This window comes from Gigantopelta aegis, chromosome 8 (genome assembly GCF_016097555.1).
Source record: "Gigantopelta aegis isolate Gae_Host chromosome 8, Gae_host_genome, whole genome shotgun sequence".
Taxonomy (NCBI): domain Eukaryota; kingdom Metazoa; phylum Mollusca; class Gastropoda; order Neomphalida; family Peltospiridae; genus Gigantopelta; species Gigantopelta aegis.
Window position 1 is genome coordinate 43,616,647 of NC_054706.1, and position 25,266 is coordinate 43,641,912.

The window sequence follows — 25,266 nt, forward strand, 5'->3', positions numbered from 1 at the left end:
TAGAAAAAAATTACTGTTTCTTCTATGGGTGAATTGCGTGTGATGTTAAGTGTATCAGGCTAAGTAAGAGGAATAGTGTAGCAGTGTTTACAACATTTCTTGATAATTCTGAGGGTTTTGTTGTTGCTGTTCTCAGTACCATACTTAAATACAGTTCTTGGGCTTAAAGATTCAGTGGAGTATAGAAGTCCTTGCAAGTGCTTTTTAACATCTATTATTAAAAGTGGTAAGGACTGGGATTTGCAGATCGACAGCAAAAGCACTTGAATGATGGGAGGAGCTGTCTGAACAGGAACAATGATGTACTTAAAGTACTTAAAGGGAAGATTTTAAAAATATTCATTCATAAAACAATTTTGCTGATACCTAAATGAGTCTTTTTCTCTTCTTTTGATTTTTGTGGGGGGTTTGGTCCTTTTTGTTTTGTTTTAGAATTGACTATTCATTCTAGATTGGGTTTTTTGTTGGGTTGTTGTTTGATGGTTTGGGTTGTTTTTTTGTTTTTTATTTATCTGGATTTAATGTTTGATGTAAAATTTAGTACATTATGAGTCTTGTAGTAATGTTGCCTTACTTGTCTTCTTTAGACCAATCATAGGCTGAAGGACATTGAGAGAGAATATTCTGAAAGGGGACAGAAGTCAGCAGAGGTGAGTCTGGTCATAAACATACTGGAAAACATTTACTTTCTGTTGCGATGTTAAAATGCTCAAAGCATTAACATATTAGCAGATGAAATATAATAAAATGGTGTTTAGTATGGTTGGTATTTCGAATCTCATTTTTTAGATTGTTTCAGAAGTACCTTATTTTAGAAATGTGAAACAAATCCCTTAGATTGTTTCAGAATTACCTTATTTTAGAAATGTCAACAAAATCCCTTTTCTTTCTGTTGTTTAAGATATGGACAATATGTTAACATGATAACTGTTTTACATTGATTATTTTTTGTATAATATTTATTTAAAGCGAAGTGTTATTAGATTATCTCTCTTGACAGAAATTTATTCAGCCAGTTGATCATTACAAGTAGCATTTGACTATAATCAAAATAGTAGTCTGAAGTATGTCTGTGCAATCTTAAAATCTGCTGTGGCATAACATCATTTATCATTTTTCTGTGTAGCAGTAGCATAATGTTGATATTTGTATGACAGTTCTGTTGTAAGGACATAAACATCTGATTATCCTCTAACTTTGGTGGTTGAAGTTTTGGCTAAGGGTACCCCAACAAGAAGGTTTGCTAACTAAGTCCATTCCACACAGGGGATTCTCTGTGAGCTCATTCACACTAGATGAGACGGTGTGGCTCTTGCATCTGTTGCATCTGCCTCATGCATTCAGAGTATTTACATCAACCGCAGTTAATAAGCTCACTGGATGCATTTTCATATTAAACATGTTAAAAGTAAAACTATGTTTTCAACATGTTTGTAAGTCTTTATGTATTTATCATGTTTATTATTGCAATGTATATAGCACCAGATTTATGAAGCCTGTTTTTCTTAAACGGAGGTGTTTAAGCATTGTAAATTCATCCCATAGTGATTTGTATCAATATTGAAAGAGCATGCAAATCATTATTTTGATAAATTGATGGTTTGATTTACCGTAAATATCTTACTAAATTTCTGCATTGAATGGTTTTATTTTATATGTTCATGTTAAAGTTCAAATATCATAGCTGCACCTGACTATTTATGTTAAAATAATTAACTAACATTGGATTAATATGTGGTGGACATGTGGCTGGTGCATTTTAATGTTTGTAGTTGCACCACATGAACGTGCCACATCCATTGTAAATGAGCTTTTATAGAACTTGTCGTGAAGGTGATGTTTTTTATTTGACATCGTCCTCACCTGACAACTTAATGAGCTTAACCTGCTCAGGTTATTGCAGCAGATATTTCTTTGTTCTAAACAGATTACCAGTGATAGCCTGCTCAGGTTGTTGTTGCAGCAAATAATTCCTTGTCCAGACCGATCACCAGTGATAGCCTGCTCAGGTTGTTGTTGCAGCAAATAATTCCTTGTCCAGACCGATCACCAGTGATAGCCTGCTCAGGTTGTTGTTGCAGCAAATAATTCCTTGTCCAGACCGATCACCAGTGACAACCTGCTCAGGTTGTTGTTGCAGCAAATAATTCCTTGTCCAGACCGATCACCAGTGATAGCCTGCTCAGGTTGTTGTTGCAGCAAATAATTCCTTGTCCAGACCGATCACCAGTGACAACCTGCTCAGGTTGTTGTTGCAGCAAATAATTCCTTGTCCAGACCGATCACCAGTGATAGCCTGCTCAGGTTGTTGTGGCAGAGAATTCCTTGTCCAGACTGATCACCAGTGACAACCTGCTCAGGTTGTTGTTGCAGCAAATAATTCCTTGTCCAGACCGATCACCAGTGACAACCTGCTCAGGTTGTTGTGGCAGAGAATTTCTTGTCCAGACCGATCGCCAGTGACAACCTGCTCAGGTTGTCGTTGCAGCAAATAATTCCTTGTCCAGACCAATCACCAGTGACATCCTGCTCAGGTTGTTGTTGCAGACAATAATTTCTTGTCCAAACTGATCACCAGTGACAACCTGCTCAGGTTGTTGTTGCAGCAAATAATTCCTTGTCCAGACCGATCACCAGTGACAACCTGCTCAGGTTGTTATTGCAGCAAATAATTCCTTGTCCAGACCGATCACCAGTGATAGCCTGCTCAGGTTGTTGCGGCAGAGAATTCCTTGTCCAAACCGACCACCAGTGACAACCTGCTCAGGTTGTTGCGGCAGAGAATTCCTTGTCCAGACCGATCACCAGTGAAGACTAACATGCTCAGGTTGTTGCGGCAGAGAATTCCTTGTCCAGACCGATCACCAGTGAAGACTAACATGCTCAGGTTGTTGCGGCAGAGAATTCCTTGTCCAGACCGATCACCAGTGAAGACTAACATGCTCAGTGTTTCTTGTTTCACACAGTTCACCTCAAGAGTAAATTTTTCACAAAAACGTATAAACATGTGATGTGAAAGTAACCACTTGTATGTTTCAGCTGCTGCCAGATAATCTTGTATGTGGTAATATTTCTTATTCACTGGGTAGTCATACTAAAATTATAGCACAGTTAACCAAAGGCTTTTCGGTTCATGTTTTAGCTGTCAAATTCAGAAAGATTTTATGCATTGTAGATTTAAATTTTTGTTAAAACTATGTTAAAACCAAGTCTGTTTTAATATTGTTTTATTTTATTTTAGTCTTTAATACATTACCTAGAAAAATCACTTGGCTGTATACTTAATAAGAGGAGATGAATATGATGTTTAGTAATTAGGGTTGCCACTGGCTCTGGAAGTGAGTCAATTGTATACTAAAATAACAGTTTATAATTGATATTTTAAATGATAACCATTCAGTGCACTATAATTATAATTGCATAAAACATAACTGTGGTAATGTTCTAACATTTAATTTTTCTTAAACCACCTGAATTTAACACTTAACTGAATGCTTTTTGACAATCAAAATATACAAATAATACACCTGAAAACACCAAATATTTCTGAAATTACAAAACAAATTAATTAAAATTTGGAAATTTTATTGTAATCAGAATAGAGGATCCCTTTAACAAAACAACTTTTTGCAAGACAACACATTTTTCCAACAATATATTTATCATTTCAGTATCAACATAACAAAAAAAAAGTTCACTAGACTACTTTTTCAAGTTTCGTTCCAGTTACACAGTTACTTTTCTTGTTGACATTTGTCATATTAAGTACAAGTTATTTTCTTGCACAGTGGAAGTAGCCCGGGAAGGCGGGTGGTGATCTGATGCCAGTTCTCACATAAATGCATGTCAGACCTGTAGCACAGCCGCAGAATCCATTGGGCTTGTCGAAAATATTACAGTGCTCTCCCTCCAAGTTATATTTACGACATGTTCCTGTTGTGAAAAAAATATATATATATACACACACATTATTAAATGGCAGGGTCACATAGACAGTTGACATACTAAATGGCCACACAAAATAGTGTCTGAAAATATGACCTGGTGTTAAACATAAAATTGAAGCCAACTTTGAAAGTAATAAATGCATGGCAGCTGACATACTGAATGACTCAACAAAATATATCTGAAAATGACATTATGTATCACTGAATTTGTCACAAAAAGTACCATAATCTTCTCAACCAGCTATATCTGTCCACATTCTATTGAAATTCTTGTTAATAACTAATAATTAAATCTGTATTCATATTGATCTAACTTTAGCTCTTAAAAATGTTTCAAAAGAGCATGTGGTTGAGACTCAGCTGTGTTAGCTGAACCGTAAAGTCATCCATACAGCTGTTTGTAGTGGGTCATTTGCCACATGAATATGCCTTTAATGATAAAATTAATAAAAGTCATATTATCATCTTCATAGTAATGCACGGGCAAACATTTATTTTTATAAAAAACTGTTACATTCTGATCTTGGGCATGTGTGTTGAGCCTGTTAAATCTTTATTTTGACTATAGCCTAATAAGTGTTTATTATAAACAACTGGTGAAATCCCAGGAGATAACATTGTTTTTATAATTGCTAATAATTGATAACTGATAAACTAATATTATCAAGCAAACGGTATTACAATAAACCTATGAAACAAAACTTTGATATATACCGTACATGCACATAGAACCTTATATGCATACTAATCTAACATTTGTAATTAATGACTACAGAAGCCATCATATTATTAATTCTAAATACTGACATCATACCTCACACGTTTTTGTCTCGTTTAATTACACTGCTATATTTTTTATGTGTTTAAAAAAAAAATTAAGTGAATTTTTTGTATCATATGTTAAAATAAATGTTGCTATTGTCCTATGTAAGATGAACAATAATTTGAACACAACACAAAAGAAGATCGTTGGGTGAAAATCTACAGTGATTAGTCCACAATAAATAATAAAATAGGAACAGATAATTAAAGCATAAAAACAGTTTATATATGACATTGTTCACTTGTTAAATATAGAACATTAAGTAGAGAAATATTTCAGCTTTTTTTGTGCAAAATGATTTTTACGAAATAGATTGGATTTGATTTGAAATGCTAAAATATTACCTTTATTTAGGTTTAGTGTGGACTTTCAGCTTTTTTAAGATCATTTCAGCTTTTTGTAAAAATGGGGTATCACTTCCCTGATATTACTGTAAGCTAGCTTGTTCAGGATTGTAGTGGGGGTTTTTTGTTTTTGGGGGATGGGTGGGTGGATTGGGGTTTCACGCAGTTGTATTTTTCAAAACCAAAAGTTGGTATCTTATTCTGTTTCTAGTTAGTTCAGTTGCTGTTGTATTTAACTTCTGAATCAGTTTTACAGTCACCTTATTTAAATTATTTTCTAGAAATTATGAGCCTTTAGTTGCTTATTAGTACATGTAATAGCTTTTAACAAATTGTTTCTGCTCATTTATACAACAGCTTTTTAAATGTTTTTAGTGGAAGTACTGCAATGGCATAGGAAATGTTATTTTAGGTGGGGTTTTACAGCCTTCAAAATAAGTACATGTCCATTTGTCATGGCAAGTAAAAATCTGCTCGGACAAACAAAATACACTTCTATGGTTGTCCAGTGGACAAGTAAAAATGTTCAATGCAGTTTAATTTTGAGCAATCAAAAACATGACACCATACATTTGGACAAGTGGAAATATTGGTGGACAAGTAGATATCTAGATGTATTTGTCCGGTAGACTAGTAAAACATTCTGCTTATTTCTATCACTGTTTTAATGTTATAATTAATAGATTTTGACATCTTGTATATTATTTACTAGCTATGTTTTATGAAGCAATCTTAGTGCTAAGATCACTTATTACACTGCCTAATAACTAGGACCAACACTCTTCACTGACGGCTCAAACAGTGGATGAAGTTACTCAGAAAGATTTCACGTCATTACCATAAATGTCACCAGATGGTTGGATCAGGCCTAAATCCATTTGGTCCCTCTTGCTCATGATCAGCGGTCCAGTCTGTTTAGCACAACACTCATCTGGGTTACAGTCACTGGCAGTCATACATCTGGCTTCAGCCGTCTAGGAGAAAAAACATGGCAATTATAATTGGCTGAAAAAGGATGCATGGAAGAAAGTTAAAATTTTTATGTCAGCTTGTTCTGTAATGATAAAAGTTGTACCAAACATTTTAAAATTCAGATAATGTTAAGCCCTTTTTCAGTGGAACTGGTGTGGTAAACTCTGCTTGTCCTGTTTGATTCAGTATAGATCAGTATTATATGTAAATTACAAAAGAGTTACATTTTATAAGATTCACGTCATATTTCTAAATAATTTATATCCATACCTGCACTTTAGCGAAAGCTAAGATCCCAAAAATGACAATTAATAGTTGCATCTTGAAAGTCAGAAACATATGTTTGTGCTGTTAGTAGATAACTGGATATTATATTTAGTGTTACATGTAACTAAGTGTTGATAGCACGCCTGAAGAGACACAGATGGTATTTCTCACAATGTGTGTCATTTTTCTAGTTGTGGGAGATAATCAGGTCATTGATCTCTATGGACACAAGATGGTACTGGATTGTAAGAATTGATCATAATTCGGTGATGTTGTGTATAAAAAGAACATCAGAATGGTGGAAATTTTCACCTCAGAATGAGGCTTGTCAAGTACCCAGATTAATGACAGGATTTATCCATTCTCCTTTAAGGGGTGTGACATACCCTAGTGGTAAAATGCTTGCCTGATGCGCAGTTGGTCTGGAATCAATCCCTGTCAGTGGGTCCATTGGACTATTTCTCATTCCAGCCAGTGCTCCATGACTGGTATATCAAAGGCTATGGAATGTGCTATCCTGGGATGGTGCATATAAAGGATCTCTTGCTACTAATTGAAAGTGTAGCGGGTTTCCTCTCTAAGACTGTCAAAATTACGAAATATTTAATATTCAATAACTGATGATTAATAAATCGAATGTCAAACTCACAAACAATAATTATTTCCCATCTGTTTACATAATTATAAAACTGGTATGTGTTATCAAATGTAACTCATAATGTATGGGATAAAGGTGATCTGTCATAATGTATAGGATAAAGGGAATCTGTGACTGTCTTAATGTTTGGCATAAAGGGAATCTATTGTAATGTATGGCATAAAGGGAATCTGTTGTAATATATGGCATAAAGGGAATCTGTCATAATGTATGGCATAAAGGTAATCTGTTGTAATGTTTGACATAAAGGGAATCTGTCATAATGTATGGCATAAAGGGAATCTGTCGTAATGTTTGGCATAAAGGGAATCTGTCATAATGTGCATAAAGGGAATCTGTCGTAATGTTTGGCATAAAGGGAATCTGTCGTAATGTTTGGCATAAAGGGGATCTGTCGTAATGTTTGGCATAAAGGGAATCTGTCGTAATGTATGGCATAAAGGGAATCTGTCGTAATGTTTGGCATAAAGGGAATCTGTCGTAATGTTTGGCATAAAGGGAATCTGACAATATTTGCATAACGGGAATCTGTCATAATGTTTGGCATAAAGGGAATCTGTCGTAATGTATGGCATAAAGAGAATCTGTCGTAATGTTTGGCATAAAGGGAATCTCGTAATATTTGCATAAAGGGAATCTGTCGTAATGTATGGCGTAAAGAGAATCTGTCGTAATGTTTGGCATAAAGGGAATCTGTCATAATGTTTGGCATAAAGAGAATCTGTCGTAATGTTTGGCATAAAGAGAATCTGTTGTAATGTATGGCATAAAGAGAATCTGTCGTAATGTTTGGCATAAAGAGAATCTGTCGTAATGTTTGGCATAAAGGGAATCTGTCGTAATGTATGGCATAAAGGGAATCTGTCGTAATGTTTGGCATAAAGGGAATCTGTCGTAATGTATGGCATAAAGGAAATCTGTCGTAATGTTTGGCATAAAGGGAATCTGACATAATATTTGCATAAAGGGAATCTGTCGTAATGTTTGGCATAAAGGGAATCTGTCATAATATTTGCATAAAGGGAATCTGTTGTAATGTTTTGCATAAAGGGAATCTGTCGTAATGTTTGGCATAAAGGGAATCTGTCGAAATATATGGAATAAAAGGAATCTGTTACAATATATGAAATAAAGGGAATTTGTTGTAATTGGCTGTTGGAGGCTGAGAGATCTCTCTCCTGTCTTAACGTGATTGGTCAAAATGCATCATATGCTATATTGGTCTGGCAGGCAAGATGTCCTATACAGGGTTTAGGCTATGATTGTCTTGTATGTAAAAAAATCTTAAATGTTTACGTGATCTTACTTGATTTAAAGTATAAATATATTGTCAAGATTCAGTGACGGTCAGAACAAAGGCTTTTTGAAAGTGTTGATCTACATGTATGCCTATGCTACATATTGGTACATACTATTGAGCATTTTGTTACTCTAGTCATTGATAAGCCTCTGCGCATGCTGTAACATCACCGTGGTGCAGGGGTGTAACATTCTCTTTGAGATTGGCCAATACAGCACAAATTGAAATTTTGAGTAAAAGTCAGTATCTGTTTGTGATATTTGTATTCTTGCACAGTTCTTTACACTGTTTTTATTTAAATCTTGAATTTTTATATTGATGTTGATCATCACCTTGTTTGTTTGCATTACCATAGTTTGACAACCAATAGCTGATATATCAGACATGAAATTGACATGCAGTTGTTCTTACTGGATTGTACATGAAAAAGTGAATTATTATAAATGGCTGTGTATTATTATGACTTTTTGCTTCATTCACAGACAACAGCTGAACTTCATGCCACCATCAACCAACTACGAGATGAGAAGAAGCGGTATGTATTCAATCATTTTTAGTCAAACTTGTGTTATGTAGATATTTTAAAAATAAAAGTTAAAATTTTACTTTAAATTGGGCCCAACTTTTAACAAATGTTTGGCCGTAACTCCGTAAACTCAATGCACCTATTTAGTCATAATTTCTTTATTTATATTTCCTTATTTATAAGTTGTCAATGATAGATCGGGTCTCATTTTTGTTATGCCTTGATGTTTTCGAGAACCAATACTTCATTAGCAATCAAGGTTTTTTCCACAGTGCATAATTTTCATGATGTTCTCAGGAGATAGAGTTAAATACACAAACATAACAACATGTTCCTAATTTGTTGATCATATTTCTTATGGTCCTAAAAATTATTCTACCTGAAACCATTTTAATTACATTAACATCTCATAGGATTTCATCTCATAGGAATTAAATAGATTCTGCTAAACATCCAAATGCACTGAAAACTGACAGAAATTCTGATCTTAGTACGATCCTTTAGTATAAACCATTCGTCTGGGGTTTAATACAGTTCATTCTGATCGGCGGCCTTGTTTATTTCTAGCTTATATATTGAAAGTAGCTACAAAGTAGTAACCAAATCGGTTACGACTGAGAAATTCACGTAATCTGTTAATCATTTATGCTGACTACAGCTTATTTTGAAGGCTGTATTGGATAAAGAAAGAAAAATTCTGTTATTTTAAATGCCTACTGACTACTTTAACAGGTAAGGCTGTTTTGTCATGTATAAATAGTTTAAACTCTACATATACTTTACATGTTATTTTACCTTCCAAATTTGTGACAGACTTCAAGAAAGCAAAGACAAGATGATTGCAGATGTGAACAGTCAAAATGAAGAGGTCCGGAAATCACTGAAAAAACAGTATTCATCAACTCTCACGGTTTGTACCATCTTTTAGAAATATTTCTGTTAACATTAAAGCCGCACACCCTAGTTCCATCCAGCGAAAATAAATTATAATTTGGTTAATCTACAAACCTGTAACACACTTAGATCACGTTTTTATCAAATGGAGTGAAAAGGCAGGTTTTATATCGATAAATACCATGGGAATCCCCATGTCCCAATTGCTTGAAATAATTTTGAAAGTTAGTATTCTGATGTCACCGGTAGATGTCGCTCGAAGCACAACAATGCCTACGTCACGACAAATTTCACAGACTTGGGGTGCGTTCCTTTCACCTCTCCTGGACATGTTCCAACTGTTCTGTCCTGGTTGTATCCCCTCTCCAGATCTCACAAATGAACAACAACAAATCGGATGTTGATTGCACGAACCGTGCACGAGAAAACAAACCGAACCAAAATGATAACGGTCATGTGGTATACCAATGTATGTGACATTGAAATGGAAATATATCCCCTCTAAAAATAGATTAGACCTTGTTTGCTCAACGTTTTTTTCTCAGAGGCCCGTGCCATTTTATGAAATACGAAAAATGCATTTTGTGGTATTACAAAAACCAGGATTACCAGGATTACCAAAAAACACTTCAGGTGAATGGAAATGTTTATTCTAAATAATAAACGGTAAGTAAAGTGCAATTTTATTGGTGAAAAAATGGGTTTAATAGCGAAAAACAACGCCGTAATGGTTAACAACTAGCCGTAACTAGGGTGTGTCCCTTTAACAGGGATTTCTCCAACTGGCAAAGTGAGCTACTATGTGTATGTACTTTCATGTATATACTTTCATGAAAAATAAGTTGATACGTCAAAATCATAAATTAACTTACACACGTTCTGTCATCTTAGATGGATGTATACTGTGTGATAAATAGAGGTTATTATCAGAGTGTTTTTTGGTATTATCAATATCATATATTAGGAATAAAAATTGTGTTATGCGAGCCTCTAGTGAACATAATACATTATTTTTATTCCTAATATATGATATTGATGATACCAAAACACACAAGGGTAATAATCTCTTTATCATATAATCTCAAGCTTAATACAAACTGTTTTTGTAAACAGTATATGCAACTTTAATTCCAGTCAGCCATTAAGTGATATTCAAATGACGTAAGAATATGTGGCACTATGTCTTTTTGAATGGAAATGACGTCAAACGTGAATGACGTTATTTTGGATATCCTTACATAAAAATAAACTAGTGCTTAACGTTTTTTTATTTTCTGAATGCTGGATAGCTTTCATTAAAACATTTTTGTTCGATGACTATGAGTGCATACGTCAATTATGGAGTGTCATCGTAGTACGTTTGCTTAAATTTTTAATTTGCAAAGTTATCAAATTCTCCAAGTATTTGATCTGAAAAATATCACATACTTTGATTGCACTGGAAATGCTAGATATTATATCATAAATATAGAATACTACACTTGTTTTTGCTAGATATCATTTTAACAATTGAACTTCCCATGTTAGTAAATTGAAGTCAGATACGCTGGGTAGTTCACAAGTTTCATAAATATTTTTTAAGGTTGATTGTCATATGACCCTGTCTTTAAGTTATCATAATAAGAATTGGTTGTCATTTTGGGTGAATTTATTGATGTATAGCTATCACATGTATGTAATTACATATCTTCATAAGTAATTTTGTACTAAAATTATGATTGTTATAAATTCACAAACAAATGACAAACACTTCTTATAATTATATTTCTTTTCTGATGATTTGTTTTATGTAATGTCTTCCCATTTTTGTTTCACCTATATAAAGTGAACAGACGATACATAGATATTATTTTTCAAACCACGGCGGTGGCGACAGAAACAGCAGCAACTTTTCCATTAAAATTTAATGTTTATGTTCATTTGGATCAGTGTCTCACAAACTATAAGGCCTTGGACAATGAACCTAAAGTGGTGCACTGAAAACATTTATGGTAGATGAGACATTTGATTCAACAAAATTCTTGTTTTTAATGATGTCACTTTTTACATATTATCGAAGGATAACATTCAGTATTTTTGTGACATCATCCAATCAAATTTTAACAAGTCACATAAGGACAGAACATTTGTAATCATATTAGTAGTGTGTTCGGCGTTTTCATACAGAATTGTTTGTGTTTGTACAGAGTCTTCAAAAGGAGCTGGACAACCATCGACAGCGGACACGCAATCTCGAGAGACAGCTACAGAAGGAAGAATCCGAACATGAAGCTAAGGTAAGCACTGATTTTTGTCTCCCCTTGAACTAGTCAAAAGGCGAGATATAGTTATTACTTCTGTGATGGTGGCAGTGTCAATGTTTGCTTTAAGAACTAGATTAATTGTGAATATTACATCACAAATTCAGTTATGGTCCATCCCACAGGGAATGTCTTTTTTTCATGCTATGGAATTTACTACCAGTTATTTATTTCTGAGCCAATTGATTTGTAAATTGCACACAAAAATAGTATTTTTTTGTTACTTCCACAACACTTTTACTTTTCTTCTTACATCAGAGCAAACTGAAATTATTTACACAAAACATATTTATAGAATGATGAGATGAACTATAATTGTAGACTATTTTTGTCAGTCTGGTAATGAAGTGTGATTGTTGATTGTAGATGACGCGATTGAAGCTGAGTTACGAGGACCGACTGAGGGGACTGATCCCGGTTGAAGTCAGACAGGTGGGCTACTAAGAGCAGACTCCACAAATCATTAGTAGTGGCTAAGGAAAATATATACACTCTAAAAAAACACAAACTTATAAATATGTCTGCTGGCATTTTTTAGTTTGTCTTTGTAAATAAGTATGAAGTAGTTCCAGAACCATGGTTTTTCTTATACCAACTGTGGCATACTGTTTGGAATGGGACATAATTCATGAGGTCCATAAAGGGTTGCAGGTCCGACATTCTATCACACTTAACATGTCATATCCACCAGAAATTAAAATACTTTGTTGGTCAGGTATTTGTCTCTCCTTGAAGAGTTGTTTCCCTTACTTAGACAACCAACCAATAAAATGTATTTTAATTATCACTTTATCTGCCGGACAATAAATTTAATAATTTTGTTGTAAGTAATGTTATTTTATTTATCAATGGAAAAGTACACTTTTATTATTTTAAAAATGTTTACTGTATCCATTCCTTTTTCCTTTTTTGAGACAAATTGAAGTTATTGAAATATTTATTTTGAGGTGGCTCTGTGGAGGATAAGTAATGGATTATAACTGTTTTATTTTCTAAGGAAGGACATTTAATTAGACAGATGGGTTGCTGAAATAACACTTCCTTACTCAAGTACATGCAAAAATAAAAACCTATTTAGATTAAAAAAAACCAAACAAAACATGAATTTTTGGCTTTGCCGTTACAGTTGTTGTTTTTATTGTAGGAATTGGAAGATACAATCGAGTCACTGAAGTCACAGGTCAATTCTTTACAACAGAGGGCAGCAGTATTGCAGGAAGAACTAGATTTGCGGATCATGAACACACTGGCACCATTTGGCTCAAGAACAAGTTCTCCAATAAAGTCTTCAGTCTAAGAAATACTAAGGAAAAAGAAATTGTTAGACAAAAAATTATTAGACAAACTACTTGTGGACTGCAAACCCTGTCATCAGTTTGAATGCAAAGCAGTCAACTATTAATATTATCTGTTGACAGTGTGCCAGTCACCGCATCTGTTGCATAGGTGTTGTGAAACAGTGGACCAGTGGGAGAAGCACACATTAAGTAGAGCCTGCTACAGACTACGTGTGGGATCACTGCCTTGATAAATGCTACAAGAATGCCATAGCTAGGATTTCAAAAGGAACGAATTGTCTATGTTAAGATGTGGACTTTCCTCAGTATTTGTTAGAAATTGTTTTACTATGTTGGCCCAACCTTAGAGAAGTACAAGTGGTGCATAGGCTACATTTTACATTCCTTAGAACTTCACGAGCCTGCACACTGTTTAATGTATACAATTATAAAACATTACCATAATTATATCTTATTTATTTTTGAAATGTTTGAAACACTACATGTACATTTTTATTCCTCGAGAAAAACATGCAACTAGCTCAACAAACAAAATTAGTTTTAATACTATTTTTTTTATGGACTGTAATTTAATTACATAATGAAGTTTAACTTGTTTTATCCATTCCACAAACTTTTAATTAGACATACTTTTTATTGCTGAGTATCATTTATTTTTGTTTAATTGCTCAGAAATTATGAAATTATACATTATCACATCTCCTGCCAGTTCTGGTATTAAAAAGCCTGGAAATCTATAAATTAAATTCATATTTTGTGTTGTGTTACAATGCATTCCTTGATGTCTTGGTAAGAATAGAGTTTTTGCAGAGGGGTTTTTTATTCTCTTTTTTTTATGTATTTTCTGGGGGAACATGACCCGACCCCACAAAAAGTTAGCTCACCACAGTCTAGACCCCACTACTGAATATTTTCTACACATCTGCCTGGTGTGGTGAGAGTGGGTTTTTTAACTCTGTATCTGGACCAAGTGACTGATTAAATAATGTGTTTAAGTATTTACATTCCTTTTATTTCCTTGTGTTCATCAGTTAAACTACCACTTGTTGAAGTGCACTTTACTCATTGTTAACTGTCATGTTTTAAAATGGCCATATTCACATGTACAAAATATTATTATGTGTATTCAAATTACTAAGTCCTGTGGTGTAAAAAGCTTGACTTACTTCTCATAGCATTATTTACTAACACAACATATTAACAATAATTAGCAGTATATTCAAGATTATAGTTTTAAAGCAATCTGGAATTTGTATGTAAGAACTTATTTCGGATGCCCTGACCTTTACATGCATGTTGAAGTCAATTTTAATGTACATACATTTGAGCTCAAAATCATCTTAATTGAAGTGCCTTTTGTAATGTCATTAGATAAGGCCAATTAATGTTTATTATTATTGATTATTATTTTGTTTATTCCTCCACTCTTTGCTGGCACCACATTCGTTCCTGTTACCTGTAGAAATAATAGCCGTCTGCTCTTGGAATTGTAGCATAATATAACTAGCATTTAATTGTCTTATAGAAATCTTATTTTATCAAGTCTTTTTCTAACTGCTCATGTTCCAATCTTGTAAGATTTATTATTTTTACGTTCTTCTAGGGATAACTAATAAATCAATGTGCTCTGGTCGTGTCGTTCAACAAAACAAAATGTTTCTCTTCTAAGGACCCAGTTCAGTTCTTTACATCCATCCATGTGTGTGTTACACTGACATTACAAGACTTTAGCTCAGTACTTCTAAGGACCCAGTTCAATTCTTTACATCCATCCATGTGTGTGTTACACTGACATTACAAGACTTTAGCTCAGTACTAAACATTCAGTAAGTTATAGGGACTATTCCAGGGTCATAAATAGTGGGGGTGCAAGTGGGACAGTGGCATACTCAGACAAATGTGATAAAGTTTCTATTTTAAGTAAGAAGTACCCTTCTTGTCTATCAGGAGAAGTTCCTGTATTGCTGTGCCTTGATTCTGTTTGTACCATCATCTCAGTTACACACTTCTGATCGACACCCGATTACTTTTGTATAGTTTTGTGTTGGGGTGTCGTTAACATTCACCCATTCATTGCTATTTACTGTAGGCTAGAAAGAGCCTTGATTCCCTTTTATTGACAGAATTCATTGGGGTTCGAATTCCCTGTTCCAGCCAGATCTTCGTGGCTTGTGTAACCACATCAACGGTTGTTAGGTGCTAATCCTGTCTGTGGAATTAATAGTGTGTATAAAAGACCCCTTACTCTTAATATTTTAAAGAATGCATGTGTCAGCACTGTAGATCAGGTTTGGCAAACACGTAATCAAAAAGACCCCTTATTGTTAATATTTTAAAGAATTGATGTGTGAGCACTGTAGATGAGGTGTGGCAAACACGTAATCACTGTTTAAACAATGTGCTGGTATGTTTATAGACATTTTCTTCTTTCATAATGTTATAGTTTTAAACTACCAACTTATACAGATTCTTCTTCACTCCAAGCTTTTGTTTAAGGGTTAGGTTTTTTGTTAGGTGGATAGGGGTGTCTTGTAATAATTTACTTTTTACAGAAATTTGTGATCTCTATTTTTATAGTATTTTTCATCATCATTTTTTTAAAAATAAAATTGAGTTTTATCATTGTTGTTATTATTATTATTTTATCTTCTTCGTGACTGTATTTTATGTACATTATTCATAACTGATATTGAAATTTTGTACCCTAGTTTTAACATTCTAAAAGCATAGCTATATATAGGCCCAAACATTGATATCCATTCAAAATCCAAAAATGTAAATGAAAACGATGTTCACAACATCATCTGTATTAGTATGTTTAAACAATGTCTCAAGTTTCATTATTTAAGTTTATTCAAAATTATGTTTACCCTAAAAGGCTTTTAGTTTCTAGAGTAGAAATGATTCCCATACATTTTATATAATATATAGATAACTTACATGCAAGTCGAAATTATGGAAGATCAGACTTTGTTTTATTTGTGCAGCCTTGCATTCCAGTGTTTATAATGATTGATGTAATTTTGTTTTTGCATAAAGATCAACAGTATTAATTAACATCCGTCCATACATACATTTTTAAGCCATATTATGTAGATCTACTTACTTTTTATTTAAATATGTTTGTTGTTTTTTATTTAACCGTATGTATCATTATTGTGCAAAAGGGTAAACTTATTTTTCCTAAATGGTTATCTCTTGTTTATTTGACATTTTATTTCATTATTTTCTACTAAGGGACTGTCCTGAGTTTGCATCCATTGTAAGATGTTTTGGACTAACAGAATCGTTTTGGTAACTAAAATTACATATTAAATACATTTTCTTGTTTAGAATATTAGTGTCCAGGGCTTCTACATTATGGTAGCCCCACTCCAATGGCTAGTGATATTCAATATTGGGCTAGTAAATAACTACTATTGCAATGCCCGACTGCTAGTGAATTTTTCTTTGTCAAATGTTGCAGTTAAGTCTATTTTGTAAATATTAATATCCTGCCCCCACCCCATCCCCCAATGTTAGTGTTTGTAAACTCTATCTCCTTTAGGTGACATATCTGATTATTACTATTATTTAGTAAAATTGTATTAACTTAAAAGTAAAGTAGGGCTGGTGAATGTTTAATTTGATTAGTGAATGTTTTAAATCACTGATCCAATGGCTTGTGGATTGTATAAAAATTCTAGAATCCCTGGTGTCTGTATAACATACTTAATATGTAATTGTACATGTACCAGGTAGTTAACAAAAAGTCTTGGTTAGTTGGAAATATCTTACACTGGAAGCAAACTCAAGACGGTCCCTTTAATATGTGTATCAAGAAGACCGAGGGTTTTTTTTTTTGGGGGGGGGGGGGGTTTATATGGGGGAGTAGGTGTTGGAATGGAGGAACAGTTAAGTGAGTGTTCATATTATGAAAAAAACTACTTTTAAAATTGTAAGTACCGGTAGCTATCCCAGATTGTCTCATACCGGTATAGTTGTATTTTTTAAAAGTGACTGTTGCTAGTCTGTGTCAGTTTTCAATAGCATAATGGTTTAGTTATAATAATGTTAAAGTGAAAGAATCTATCATGGCATCAAATAGTATTTCTTCTTTTAGTGGTAGGTTTACACAAGTAATTATTTAAGCATGAAATACAGTTGATATTATTTTCTAGATAATATTAAATTGTTACAGCATTATTTTGTATATATTGGTATTGAATATATCCAGTAAACTTAAATGTATTAAAATATATTGATCACTGTACATGACTTATTAATTTTTTTAATATTATTATTATTTCTTTTCAACCTAACCAATGGCATTTCCTCCTACTTCATTAGACTGGTCCGAACATCCCAGCAGCCAATAAGATGACTTAAATCTTCCAATGAGGCCTTTGCTTCCTGTTCCTGTCACATGACAGCATCTTCCTTCTTTGTCTTTTGCTTTTATGGTCTGGAGGTCTTTTTGTTTTGCTCTCATTTAAATTTTATCTAAGCTATCGCACTTTTCAATATCTGTTGTGTCCTCCTCGTTGATTTATCACAATGACAATGGGACCTCATGCCCCTAACCAGATTTATAAAATGAGTACTGGTGAGGTACATGATATGCCCGTCAGGAGTTTGATTGATGTTCAGAATATAGACAAATTATTTTATTTATTTGTATTACAATGACCTAGTAATTCTATGTGACGGCTATCCCAAGTTGTTTCTACATGTGAGGTTTGATGGTCCTGTATGCAAGATATGATCCTGACAAGGATTTAGTGTTATGTGCAGCAGACCATGAATAGTAGGTCACAGTGACCTAGTAATAGTATGCGACACAACGCTATCCCAAGTTGGTCCTACATGTGAGGTTTGATGGTCCTGTATGCAAGATGTGGTCTGGACACAAGAAAAAGTTAACAGACAATGCCATACCATAAACGGGCGTACAAAAATGCCTGTGATATGGCTTGTCACTCCCTGATTGACACTCGGCAGAATTTTTTTCACAGTTCTTTACACTGTGTTTTAATTTAACGGTTGAATTTTTATACTGATATTGATCATCGCTTACTATTTGCATTTACCACAGTTTGACATCCAATAGCTGATGTATTTTTTGTGCTGGGGTATCGTTAAACATTCATTCATTCATTCACTCGGCAGAGGTTCCGAAGATCCCGAGGAACTGAATGAGTCCTATACACGTTACGGCTTAGCTTGTCCCACACTTGTTCTATAAGATTCAGATCTGGAGAATAGGCAGGCCAGCCAATTCTTTGGATGTCCTGTTGTTTCAGGAAAGCAGTAACAATACACCTTCTATGTGGATGTGCATTGTCATCTTGAAAGAATGGACCACCCCGACACCTGGTAACATGTCACATGAGAGGAAGGACTGGAGCCAGGGTCGATCTTAAAGACTACCTTACTTCTTTTGTCATGACTTGATGAAGTCAAAAGGGAAGTTATAGATATTACTTTTCCAACGACAGTCATGGTGTTAATTTTCACAGTTACCGTAGCTTAAATCAAGTTTTTGGGTTTAGCTTCATTTCTCCCAAACTATAAGTCCTAGTTCACTGCAACTTCGTTTATAATGCATCTATACATGTATATGTTAATTTCAATATATTTTTAAAAGATTGTACAAATTTTAAATTGTAATTTTTAACAAAAATATTTTAACATTTAGGCCAATTTTTTCACAAAGTGTGTTTATTACCCCAGCAGTCACTCGTAACAGGGAAAATATTTTCCATATTTTCTCAGTAAGAAATATTCTGCATTGGTTTAACGAACAATACTATTTGACAATTTGACGCTTACAAACCAATGACTTTGTCGGTACTAAATATGACGTCATTACGATTTGACAAACCCAAAATGACGTCATGTAGTTTAAAGAGTTTGCGTTTACGGGTCTCTGTTTTTGGTGTTAAATTAATAACAAAATGTCATTTTAATGCAATTCATTATAGAGTTTGAAGCAGAATAAAGAGAACTTGTGTGTTTTTTAATTATCTATGAACGTGATTAAATTACAACGTTATAGTAATTCTCAGAACAGTGCGTATTTAGTGGTTTACATCATTTCTATACAGGTTGGCCTTCGTGCACGTGCGTGGAAAATAAAGGTTTTTAGAAGAAAAAAATAGCTGAGGTAATAAATAGAATAACAAACTCGGTTCCAGTTATTATCAAATTTATGTCCCTCGTGAAATAATTTTCATTTGTCACTCGCTAAAGCTCGTGACAACTGAAAATTATTTCACTCGTGATATAAATTTGATAATAACTGGTAACTCGTTTATTATCCTCTATATATGTACTAGATCACTAAAATTGGGGGGGGGGGGGGTCCTGTCTTTCAACTTGTTTTGCTGTCCACCTCCACATCCCAGTACTTGTCTTTCCAACCATGAGATGCTTGTGCCACAAACCTGACATTTCCCATCAGCTTTTAGCTGTGGGCTTTACCTAGTCTGACCACTCAGGAGTGTTCAGTAGTTACTTCTGGCATTGTTAATTTAATGCTGGAACAAAGAAAGATTGAAGGAAAGAAAAAGTAAATTAATTTAAAGAATAAATTACGAAATAGAAAATAGTATATAGTATATTTTTCATTATTATTATCATCACCACTACCATCATTACCATTACTACTACTGTATTATTATTTCACATGTATAGCGATAACGTATAAGATGTAACTTAAATAAAAACAGAATAGTAAAAGAAGATTAATAATATGAGAAATTAAAATAAATGTTTTTAATTTGATATATTGTGGGCTTTTTTTTTGGCTTTTTTCTTCTTCTGTTTTTTTTTTTGGGGGGGGTGTGTATTTTGTTTAATTTTTAGTTTGTTGAAGCTTTGTAGAGTTAATTTCCTGACCCCACTCCTATAAAAATGTGGTCGGGCTTGGAAAATAATGAGACTCAACACTGTGACAGTATAGTTTTATAGCATGAAAGAAACCAATTCATTAAAAATCATGGTTAACAAACATCACACAATTATTATGCTTTTGAAATGACCCCCAAACGTGACAAAGTAAAATATCTGAATGACACACATTTATCTAGAAAATACCAGTTGCATGAAAAGGGCACACTGAATGGTTATAGTATTGTTTGTCACACACTGGTAGTCAAAATATTAATAACAATCCACATATAGATACAGAACACACCTGGCTGCTAGGATACCCAAACTAGGCTACCACATGTTGGTGTTGTATGTTGGTTGACTAAAGGCTGGCTGTCTGTATACAGGCATGTCCCTATTTCTCTCTTGGGACGGGATCTAGCCCAGTAGATAGAGTGTTTGCTTAAGTCAAAGATCAAACTCCTTTGGTGGATTCTCGTTCAGCCCAGTGGGGTAGGAAGGTGCCAAAATGGGGGGGGGGGGGGGGGGCACAATTTTATATTTACACTATTATAAAGCAAATATAAAGCTTGGGGGGGGGGGGACATGTCCCCCTTGCCCCCTGCTTCCTACGCCAGTGCAGCCAGCATCGACGTATGGGGACTCTTTGATTTAGGGGGGGCTGGAGGGGTTGATTTGCCCGAAATTTTACCCAGATAAAAACTGCTCGAATTTTTCACACAATTTTCCCACAGTTTTGCCCAAATTTGGGGGGGCAATTGCCCCCCCCCCCCCCCCCCGGGTCGTACGCCCATGGCAGCCAGTACCACAACTGGTACATCAAAGGCTGTGGTATGTGCTATCCTGTCCATGGGATGGTGCATATAAAAGATCCCTTGCTGCTAATCGAAAAGAGTAGCCCATGAAATGGACAGCAGGTTTCTTCCCTCAATATCTGTGTGGTCCTTAACCATGTCTGACACCATATAACTGTAAATAAAATGTGTTGAGTGTGTTGTTAAATAAAACATTTCCTTCCTTCATTTGGTGGACCATTCTCTGATTGTGGTTTTCTGATCCCAACCAGTGCCCCACAGTTGATACATCAAAGGTTGTGGGATGTGTTAAATTGTCCTGTCTGTGGGAAAGTGTGCTGCTAATGGAAAACTGTAGGGGGCATCCATAAGGAGGGGAGAGGGATCAGACATTACATACAAAGAGTGTGGGTTCACCGACGGTGTACATTCTCAAATGTGTTACAAAATAAAGGAGGGGAGAGGGATCAGACATTACATACAAAGAGTGTGGGTTCACCGACGGTGTACATTCTCAAATGTGTTACAAAATAAAGGAGGGGAGAGGGATCAGACATTACATACAAAGAGTGTGGGTTCACCGACGGTGTACATTCTCAAATGTGTTACAAAATAAAGGAGGGGAGAGGGATCAGACATTACATACAAAGAGTGTGGGTTCACCGACGGTGTACATTCTCAAATGTGTTACAAAATAAAGGAGGGGAGAGGGATCAGACATTACATACAAAGAGTGTGGGTTCACCGACGGTGTACATTCTCAAATGTGTTACAAAATAAAGGAGGGGAGAGGGATCAGACATTACATACAAAGAGTGTGGGTTCACCGACGGTGTACATTCTCAAATGTGTTACAAAATAAAGGAGGGGAGAGGGATCAGACATTACATACAAAGAGTGTGGGTTCACCGACGGTGTACATTCTCAAATGTGTTACAAAATAAAGTCACTTATAGTGTACTCTAGGAGACAGATTTTTAAATGGCAATCAAATGTCAAGTTTGTTTAAAACATTCAACTTCTGTACAGTTTTAAATGTTTCAAACTATATGGTGTAAAATATATACAATCCATGAATCCTACTTGTATCCAATCAATGTGATTACAATCAGCTCCACTGGTCCATAACTATTATCGGTAGACCAGTAGAGCCGATTTCAATCAGATTAGTATCCAATGTAGGCTACTTTTCAAAATGGAGGGTCGATGTACGCCTATACATGGGGAGGGACATAAAGATCAAATGTACAAAAGGTGTACATGGGGGAAGGGATTTTCTCTAAAGACTATGAATCTGCTATCAGAATGACTCAATGTTTGGCCTACAATTGCCAATGATCAGTCAATGTACTCTGGTGTTAAACAGACTGTAATTGTTTGTGTTTCCATCTCTCCCTCCATCCATCCCTCTTTTCCTTCCTACCTGCCTTTCTCTCTCATTCTCTCATTTCTTTTTTTTTACCCAAACCAACCCCCCCCCTCCCCCCACATACACACACACACAACACACACACACACACCATACAGGCTAAATAAGATTTTTTTATAAACATTTTTCTGTTACATTTAAAGTAGTTTTTTCTTTTAAATTGTGTTAATTATAGTGTTCTTTACACATTAAGTGTTGTTTTTATCCTCTCACACACACAGACACCACACAACAACCCATTCCCTTGCAGGTGGTGCCACATTGTTAGATGTACACAGCCTGTGTCTCTTTTTGCAATGGTAATCATTATCCTGAAAAGAACACATCAATGAACATTAAATAAATATTAATTTTATTTAAATTTTTTAAAATGTTATTAATTTTAAGTCAGTTTAAATTCATCTTTTGGTAATAATATCAGTTTGACTCGATATGAAGTAGGCCTACAAACTAAGGCAGGGAATACAGTTTCTTACACACTTGTGTAAGAGATGACTTTTTAGACTTGCGATGATCTAAGGAAATGTTTTATTTAACGACACACTCAACACATTTTATATATGGTTATATAGCATCAGACATATGGTTAAGGACCACACATATTGAGAGAGAAAACCTGCTGTCGCCACTTCATGGACTACTCTTTTCAATAAGCAGCAAGGGGTCTTTTATATGCACCATCTTACAGACAGGGTAGCACATACCACGGCCTTTGATATACCAGTCTTGGTGCACTGGCTGGAACGAGAAATAGCCCAATGAGCCCACCAATAGGGATCGATCCCACACCAACCACACATCGAGCAAGCGCTGTACCACTGGGCAATGATCTGGTCGCCAGAACCGTACTATCCAATACTGTCCCAAATAGATCGTTCTGTGACAAGTTAACCTGAAACTGCGTAAGTTTCATAAATATGTTTTAGTTGAGTTTTAAGGATAGTCTATGTAAGAAATAGAATACTACATTTGTGGCCATTACATACCATTTATGTTACAACTCTTTGTTTAAAAAGGTATAAACAACTTGTAAGATAAATATGGGTATATAGTGTTTTCTATGGGAACTTGGTGAAATGAAAACTCATTGTCTACCACTGTTATGCAGCTGATTTCCTTAGCCTACCTATTTATAGCTAGTCCTTCCCACAGGGAATGCTTTTTTCATACGAATGAATTTACTACAAGCTATTTATTTCTGAGCCGATTGTTTTCTAAATTACACACAAAAATAGTCTCTCTTTTTTGTTATTTTTAAAACACTTTTACTTTTCTTCTTACATCAAACCAAACTGAAATTATTTACAAAAAACATTTGTACGTTTGTACTATTGATACTTTTGTGTGCCCCTGTATGTCACATACAAAATTAATCTAAATTAGATTACCGGTAATAATTAGTATTTTTAATTTATTTTTTACTCTTAAAGATGAAAAATATTTGTGAAAATAATTAAAGTTTGTTTTGTTTAACGACACCACTAGAGCACATTGATTAAGTAATCACCCTCTATTGGATGTAAAACATTTGGTAATTCAACACATAGTCATCCTAATGCAACATGAGATCTTTTATATGCACTTTCCTACAGACAGGAAAGCACATAGCACGGCCTTTGACCAGATATGGTGCACTAGTTGGAACGAAAAAAGAACAATATCAGTGGAATGGATCCAAGTGAGCACTCTTGATCAACTGACTGAACTAATGTCGGACTTCTGATCAAATAGCCCCACTTACAAGCAGATGTGTCCGAGTTAGTCAAATGTTTAAATTGTTGAATTTTTCATTAGGTCTAGTGCTAGTGTGGATATTAAGCACTAAGGCTGGCCTTAGTGGAGCTAAATTCCAATAAGAACCACTGGCTGCAACCTGAAAAGAAATGAAGCCATTTTTTTAAAATGAAGCAGAAGTGTTTATCACCAATGGTTTTCAAAAATTCCTCAATTTTATTCACAGCAACTTGGCTCAAAGGGACATTTGTCAGTTGATATTTTCAAAACAGTCTTTTAAAAAAAAAAAAAAAAAAAAAAAAAAACCATCAGTCATTGACAATTTTGTTCAATTTGAATATACCAATCCAAAACAGATAATCCTAGAATATGCCAAAACTTGTGTCAGAAGTAATGTGTGTATGTATGTATTGGCCTACCCAAAATCTAAGATGACATGTACTATTATAATAAATCATTTATTATTAAAATCATTTATTACAATAGTACCCCCTTGGATTTTAGTTAGAACTTACAGACATCCACAATACAGGGGCAGGTATACATACATATATATATATATATATATATATATATATATATATATATATATATATATATATATATATATATATATATATATATATATATACTCTTCAAAAGAAGAAAAACGCAAAACCACATTGTCGTAACATTTGGAGAATTGATTTAATTATTGAATGGTGAGTCCCATAATTACCAAATGTTGCAGGATTGTTCACAGTTCACTCTAGTCCATTGTGAGTAAGTGATAGGACACACCACCAAGGTCAAGGTCATCTGGAGTCAATACCGGGTGTGGCCTCCGCGTGTGTTGACAACTGCCTGGCACCGCCTGCCCATTGAAGCAACCAGAGTACGGATGACGTCCCGGGGGATGGTGGCCCACTCGGCCTGCAAGGCTGCTGCCAGCTCGGGCAGGGTCTGGGGCTGTGGTTGTCGCTGTCGGAGGCGTCGGTCCCAACTCGTCCCATAGATGCTCAATTGGGTTCAAATCCGGTGATGTCGATGGCCAAGGAAGGACATTAATGTTGTTGTTCTGTAGGAAAGCCGTTGTGAGACGTGCTGTGTGAGGCCTGGCGTTGTCAT

The 25,266-nt window shown here is 34.8% G+C and overlaps 2 protein-coding genes across 4 annotated transcripts in view; one reads left to right on the top strand and one right to left on the bottom strand.

The window, feature by feature from the left end:
* The window catches only part of LOC121378356 (centrosomal protein of 112 kDa-like), an 82,013-nt gene extending 64,434 nt beyond the window's left edge, over positions 1-17,579 (top strand). For 2 of the 3 annotated variants that reach the window (XM_041506483.1, XM_041506486.1), the window contains 7 exons: positions 588-650; positions 3,040-3,057; positions 8,794-8,846; positions 9,651-9,747; positions 11,918-12,007; positions 12,398-12,463; positions 13,176-17,579. In XM_041506483.1, coding sequence (XP_041362417.1) covers positions 588-650; positions 3,040-3,057; positions 8,794-8,846; positions 9,651-9,747; positions 11,918-12,007; positions 12,398-12,463; positions 13,176-13,328 — 540 coding nt within the window. In that variant the 3' untranslated portion in view covers positions 13,329-17,579. The remainder of the gene's footprint in view (positions 1-587; positions 651-3,039; positions 3,058-8,793; positions 8,847-9,650; positions 9,748-11,917; positions 12,008-12,397; positions 12,464-13,175) is intronic. The other variant, XM_041506484.1, reaches the window with a different exon arrangement.
* On the bottom strand, positions 3,643-6,855 carry LOC121378357. Its single transcript, XM_041506487.1, has 3 exons — positions 6,357-6,855; positions 5,953-6,088; positions 3,643-3,933 (listed from the first exon to the last, which is right to left on the bottom strand). Exons 1-3 carry the CDS (start codon positions 6,423-6,425, stop codon positions 3,773-3,775), a joined length of 366 nt encoding a protein of 121 aa, XP_041362421.1. The 5' UTR covers positions 6,426-6,855; the 3' UTR covers positions 3,643-3,772.
* Positions 17,580-25,266: the final 7,687 nt, after the last annotated feature.